Source organism: Lissotriton helveticus, chromosome 10, assembly GCF_964261635.1.
Source record: "Lissotriton helveticus chromosome 10, aLisHel1.1, whole genome shotgun sequence".
Taxonomy (NCBI): domain Eukaryota; kingdom Metazoa; phylum Chordata; class Amphibia; order Caudata; family Salamandridae; genus Lissotriton; species Lissotriton helveticus.
Window position 1 is genome coordinate 508,213,870 of NC_136071.1, and position 6,905 is coordinate 508,220,774.

The following is a 6,905-nucleotide window of genomic DNA, read 5'->3' on the forward strand; positions in this document are numbered from 1 at the left end:
GGGAGTTTCTGTGGCGTTTGTATTCCGGTATGTGTCTGATTGTGGCCCGCTGGTTATTTTGGTATCGACTTTTTGTTATATCGCTTGCCGGATCATGTTATTCTGCCTTGTCTCCTGGGGTGCGTGATTTGGTGGGAGTCCCTTCTTCGTTTCCCCTTTTTTTCCCTTTTCCCCTTCCTCCTTTATGGGGATCCCTTTATTTCCGTTGGGGTGCGTATTGTATTGTAATTTGCAATGGGGGCCTTTTTGGTTCTGTCGCCTCAATTTGGGAGGGGGCAGTGCAGGGTGAGCGCATTTTGACCGATGCCATTGTAGTTTCTTTGTACTCCGATTATGTATATATCCTTTTGTAGCTATGTTTGTATGGCTTCGTGTCTCATCCTGTGTTCATAAAATGGCGGCCAGACGCTGCCCCTCCCTTGTTGTTTCTTACACGGCCCGTTATTCGTCTGTTCCCCCGCCCCGTATTAGAAAATTAACCTTTTATTATCCTGTTTTTGCTGATTGCTCGATGGCCTTGTGGTTTCTCCTGTGCTCCTGGTGTCATATCCTGTGATGACCTTATTCTCCTTTTCTACGTTTTTTTACCGTGTGGTGGCCAGCCCGTGGGGTTGTAGGCCCGTATTTGTGAGCTTTCTTTGTACAATAAAGGTTTTAAAAAAAAAAAAAAAAAAAAAAAAAGAAAGGCACCACCTTTCTGGAGATCTTTTTATTCCCCGGTAGGCCTGTCTGCCTCCAATGGCTGAACTGCAGAGCAGAACTCTACCGAGGTCTAGTGTTGGCTAAACTACATCTGATTAGAAGCCTGTTGAGGCAGCAGAGCATGCTTCATCTTAAACCCTATGCCTGAAACAGAGAAACTATCTAATATGCAATTTGTCTTAGGAAATGCACTACTTACCACAACAAGTGGATAATCTTGAATGATACTCTTACTCCACAGGAACACCCATGGACCCAGTCCCATGATAGAATCATTGAACCCCTAGTAGACAATGCATTGAAATTACATCTTTGGGCTCCAGTGACGCTTTTGGCAGAGTCCTTTGCAGAGATTTGTATTTGAAATTATATAATGAATTATTCAAAACGAAAAGTCTGTGCCCCAGGAGTTGCCACCGCTTCTCCACAAAACCCCTCAAATACTCAAAACATGTCTAGATGCAGCAAATTTACTCCACCCCCCCCCCCCAAAAAATCTCTTTTTGAAAAAGAACAGTTCTTTTTTATGTACAAAATGGGAATAATCCATTATAAGATGAGGGTGACATAAGTTATGCAGTTTTCTTCAATTTAATGTGCAGAAATTTGGAGACAGTACATGGTATGCACAGAAATGCTGAACAGAATTCATTTAAAAACGTACAAAAAAATAATCTGAGAGAATTTTTTAAGACTGTGCAGAATGCGCTGGAAAGTGCACACCATCATTTGAGAACCATACAGATTTCTTTAGATAAGTGTTCAAACTCCTTTCAAATAAAACGCACAATAATTTGAAATTGTACAGAGAAATCGTTGAAAAGTACAACTAATTATTTGAGAAAGTGTGCTGGTTTCCTTGAAAAAGACAGGCAATTGCGAAATGGGTATTACATTGTGAGCCTGCCTATGGATATTTGTGGAAAAAGCACACAATTCTTTCCAAAAGTGCACCTATTAAGTTTTCATGAAGTCGTATGAAACTGCGGGGTATTTTTTCCAAGCCTTCAGGATTCGTCTCAAAACTCCCGGTTTATTTTTTTTAAATGTGTTCTTATTTAAATACACTGTGTTTGTGGATAGTTACACTGAGTGAACATCATTCGTGGTGGGGTTGGCGCGTCCTGGGTCATTGGGCAAAAAGCTTGTGGACTTTAGGACCCCGTGGACACGTGAGCCACTGTGCACCGAGGTGGGGGAATGTGAAAGTGACAGCAGTGGGCAGTCCCCGTTGACACTTCACACCATGAGAGGGGGATATTTAACTTGGGAGTTCGAGGAGCCTCGCACACACCGTGCAGAGACGGAGAGAGCGCGCAAGCACAGGAGAGAAGCAGCCGGGAGCAGCAGAGGGTCTGCACAGCGCCACGCACTCTGAGCACTGCTGGGCACCGGCGAGATACATCTACACGCTGCTGAGACCAGCCATCCGTGCACCACTGGGCACTGGCGAGAGATCTGCACGTTGCTGAGACCTGCTATCCACACACTGCTCAGACCAGGCATCTGTCCACTGCTGGGCACCGGCGAGATACATCTACACGCTGCTGAGACCTGATATCCACACACTGCTCAGACCAGGCATATGTGCAATGCTGAGCACTGGCGAGGGCTCTGCATGCTGCTGAGACCAGGCATCTGTGCACTGCTGGGCACTGGCGAGAGATCTGCACGCTGCTGAGACCTGATATCCATACACTGCTCAGACCAGGCATCTGTGCTCTGCTGGGCACCGGCGAGAGAGCTGCACGCTGCTGAGACCAGGCATCTGTGCACTGCTGGGCACTGGCGAGAGATCTGCACGCTGCTGAGACCTGATATCCACACACTGCTGAAACCAGGCATCTGTGCACTAGCGAGAGATCTGCACGCTGCTGAGACCTGATATCTACACATTGATGAGACCAGGCATCTGTGCACTGCTGGGAACAAGCGGGGGCTCTGAGCGATGCTGAGACCAGGCATCTGTGCACTGCCGGGCACACGCCAGTGATCTGCAGACTGCCTGGCATCAGATCACGGGGTTGAGTTGCGCACTTCTGGGCGCCAGAGAGATCTCGCAGTATTGGACGCGAGGGCAAGATCTGCACCCCGGTGGGCCCCGGCGAGAGAAGGAGCTGCTGGGCATAAGACTGAGCCGCACACTGCTGGGCCCCAGAGGGAGAGCTACATCCACACACCTGTAGTGATAAGCGCAACCGCACTGGGGCAGCTCTGCTGTACCCGGCGTGAGAGAGGTGTGCATCCTGCCAGTACACGGGGACAGGTAGACGCACCGGGCAGGGCAGAGGAACAGCCCACGGGGCACCTAACACCACCCAAGTCCCCGCAGAGTTACGAACGTCACGCATCGTATCCGCGGTGACAGGACCAGCACCCGCGGACGCGTGACATCCGGAGAGGAGAACGGACAAGTACCAGAGCGCAGACCTTTCCCCAGCAGCATCCGAGAGACCGCAGTGCAGCAAGGGGAGACGCTGGTCCCCAGCCTCGCCTCAGCCGGGGCAGCCCCAGCACGAACACTTCACCCTGCCCCCCTCATCGGGGTGTTTGCGTCATCCCTGCCATCGTTTTCGCCTTTCCGAGTGGATTGCTGCCGCTTCCCCCGTCTTCTACTAACAGGCTCATTTGCACCCAAAAGGCATTCCTGCTGCCACCACCCCCGGCCAGGCACAAAAGTGAGGAAAGTTCGTTTCCAGGGAACCCGTCTGCGCGGATCGAGAAGGGAACCAGAAGGGCAGAACTGCCTGTCCCCGCTCTCCGCCTCAGCCTGAGACCCACACGCCGCCTGCTTCATTTGTGTTTTTGGGGGAATTTGTGAAAGTTTGCTGTGGAACGCCGCGAAACTTCGGCAAATTTCCAGGACGTGACATTTCGCCGCACAGATTCTGGGGGAAAAGGATTAATGCAGAAAATGATCCCCTTGCTGCACCCGGCCTGGGACTGTGGGATTGTCTGAGGGGTCTCTCTCTCTGTCTGCAGCCCGCCAGAGTGCAGAGTGCCTGCCACATTAGCCTGCTCGGCTAATTTCTCTGCCTTCTCCGGTATCCTCCCTCGTAAGGGAACAGCCTGCAGGATTTTTTTTTCATCAATTATTATTTTTTTTTTTGGGTGATGTTGGGAATGCTGGTACAGTGAACAGTTGTATTCTCCCCTGCCTTTCGTAGTCACCTCCATAAAACAGGTTTTTATTCGCGGGCTCCAATCTCACGCCAGACCCTGTCACGCAGTCTAGACAAGTTGTCGTGGGTCTAAGTCCAGCTGTCACCATGGGGATCTGGAGCAGCCCGCTGTGAATTTTTGGGAGAGAGCGAGAGTGTGCGCGCCACAGAGGAGAAATTTGAAGAAAGGGGGAGAAAGGTGGGGGGACATGCCTCCCAAGTTTCTTTTTGGAAAGTTGCGGCGCTTGCAGTTAATTATGGCAAAGAACTGAACGCCTGTCTTCCGTCAAGGCCCGAAAAACGTGGTTCCGTCTGCAGCTTCTCCATCTGGCGGGAGTTTGAGGAGCGAAGTGCCGGGAGGCTCGCGTGATAGATAGTCAGCCATAGAAGTGTCCAAATCAAATCGAGAACAGTTTGGCGCCGGCGCCTCCGACGCTCCTGGCCCGTCAGTATCTGGCGTAGGAAAAAGGGCGCTCAACTATGTGTGTATGTCACACAAGCCAGCCTTCTGTGGGTTATTTAAAGTAACAGCTTTCTCCGGCCCGCCTGTCTGCCTGTCCTGAATCCCCTGGAGCCGGCAAGTGCGCGGGATTCCTCCAGAGCTTGCAGGCACCTGCGGAGACGAGAAGGAAGGAAGGGCGCCTGGCCGGCCGGGAGGGACACCAGGCCACCTCTTTGGGGGGCCACCATGAAGAGCGCCGTCCTGCTGCTCTGCCTGCTCTGGCTCCAGCGAGGCTCCTGTCAGCCATTCCTGCGCCTGCGGCCCTCGCCCAGCGACAACCTGCCTGTCAAGGACATCATTGAGCACCCCGACCCTGAGCACGACCCCAAGGAGCAGGACTTGGACGACAGGACTCTGCGCAAGAAGCTGGGCAGCAACTTTGACCCGAGCTTCATGGCTGTGGCGCTGCCAGGCCAGGTCAACCTTTCCATCCAAGACCCATTGCAGAAGTTCAAGGGGCCCGGGCCAGTGCCAAGTGACTTGAAGAAGCTGGACCTGGGTGAAACCCCCTATGGGGGGCGCCTCAAGATCGGCAAGAAGGCCAGGCGGAAGTTCCTGCAGTGGCTCTGGGCCTACACGTACTGCCCGGTGGTCTACACCTGGAAGGACCTGGGGCTTCGCTTCTGGCCCCGCTACATCAAGGAAGGCAACTGCCTGGCCGAGAAGTCGTGCTCCTTTCCAGAGGGCATGTTCTGCAAGCCCATCAAGTCAGTCACCAAGACTTTCCTGCGTTGGTACTGCCAGGGCTGGTCCAGGCAGAAGTACTGCACCTGGATCCCTGTGCAGTACCCCATCATCTCAGAGTGCAAGTGCGGCTGCTAGCCCAGCCGGAGGGCCGCAGTGCAGGGGCACCTGCGAGACTAGCCTGAGGGCCACCTTGTAAGCGGGTCTGCCGGCCCAAACTGTGGGCCACCGTGCAGGCGCCTCTGCTAGCCCAGCCTACAGGCAAACATGTGGGCGCACCGTCAACCCTAACCAGCGGGCCACCGTGCCGGTCTCCTGCCCCAGCCAGAGGATCATAGTGCAGGTGCATCTTCTAACACAACCGGGTTGTCGGAGAGCAGGCGTGCTTTCTAGCTCAGCTACGGAGCCCCAGAAAAGGTGTGCCAGCTAGCCCAGTGGAGGGCCACCGTGACTGTGCTGTCAGTGATCAGGCACACCCACCTAAGTCAAGACCTGCTCCTTAAAGGAATGCTCCAGTGAAGTCCAATGGGTCAATTTCTTTACCTGACATCGCCCCCTGCTGGAGAAGGCAACAGAACTACCCCCTGGACAGCTACTCACTGCCCCCTTTGGGGAAAAAAGGACTGACACAAATAAGTGTTTTTTCCCTACCCCTTGCACTGTTGACTGCTATTATTTTATTTTTTATGTTTATTTGAAGATGGAAATTAAAAACAGAGGAACTGCGGTGCGGTCCAGCAGCTAAGGTCCAGCGCCTAAATCAGAGGTTATATTTTTATACTATATGTATAGCTTTCTAACAAATTAGGTACACAAAGGTCGTCTGCCTTGTATATATATAGATTCTAAAGAGACATTAGTAGCATTAATGATGCAGGTGTCCTGGGGTTGTTGATCTATATTTTAAGGACACAGGACCACAGTTTTAAACACACCCCAACACGGTAATGAAAAGGCTCTATTGTCAAAGCACTTCCAGCCTTTTAGGGGCCTGGGGCCTGTGCACCAGGGTGTCACACCCCAAATCCCTTTCAAGGAAAAAAATACTTTTTTAGCAGAACTTTATCCCTTTAAGATGTTAATTTCTCGTGTTCATATCTGACATCTTCAGATTTCTAGAAAGGGACTTTTTCCAATAACCCCTACTAATTTACAAAGCTGTTTAGGTTTTTTAAAATGTATAATTATTGTTAATTAAGGAAAGAAATGTTTTAAAGAAGAGGTTTATAAGTGAGTGAAAGTTTTTTAAGTGCATATAGTATTGTAGAGATGGTACAAGGATACTTTCTGTGTACAATTTATTTATTTTACGTTTGTGTATAGTTAAACAAAAAGCTAGAGATTATACCAGAAATTATTGGAAATGTTTACTTGAATATTCCTTAAGAAACATATCAGTGTAAATATAAAGTATCATTGATTAAAACAAGCATTTTTAGCAACATGTCCAGCCCTGAAAGGTGTTTGGTGTTAAGAGACAGACTGAAAAGCGGGGTTCTGGCTGCCTTCTTCCTTTGCTTCTCTTCTGTTAACTTGCTCGACATCTCTCATCCTCCTGCCACAGAGGTTCTCTTTTCTATTTCTCACCTTCTTTCTTTTCCACTTTTCTTGTTCTTTCCACATTTCTTACATACCCTCTCTTCCTCTTCGCTCTGTCTTTCCCTTACTTCTTTATCCTTTCTTGCTACCCCTGTCTTTCTCTTCCCCCACACTCCTGTCCTCGATCTCTCTTAATTTGCACTTCTCACATCGCCTCTTCTTCAATTCACCATCTCACCGCCTTGTCTCCTGCCATTTCTCCTGTACTCTCCTAATTTTATCTCTTCTTTTTTATCTCTCTCATGTCACTTCATTGC

The 6,905-nt window shown here is 50.2% G+C and overlaps 1 protein-coding gene across 1 annotated transcript; it reads left to right on the forward strand.

Moving 5' to 3' along the window:
• The first annotated feature begins 1,945 nt into the window (after positions 1-1,945).
• LOC144784314 (noggin-2-like) lies at positions 1,946-6,491 on the forward strand. Its single transcript, XM_078663014.1, has one exon. The coding sequence runs from the start codon at positions 4,552-4,554 to the stop codon at positions 5,185-5,187; it is 636 nt and encodes a 211-aa protein (XP_078519140.1). The 5' UTR covers positions 1,946-4,551; the 3' UTR covers positions 5,188-6,491.
• The last annotated feature ends 414 nt before the right edge of the window (positions 6,492-6,905 follow it).

Excerpts from the sequence above, each read along its gene's own strand:
- LOC144784314 (XM_078663014.1), top strand. The coding sequence starts at position 4,552 with ATGAAGAGCGCCGTCCTGCTGCTCTGCCTGCTCTGGCTCCAGCGAGGC.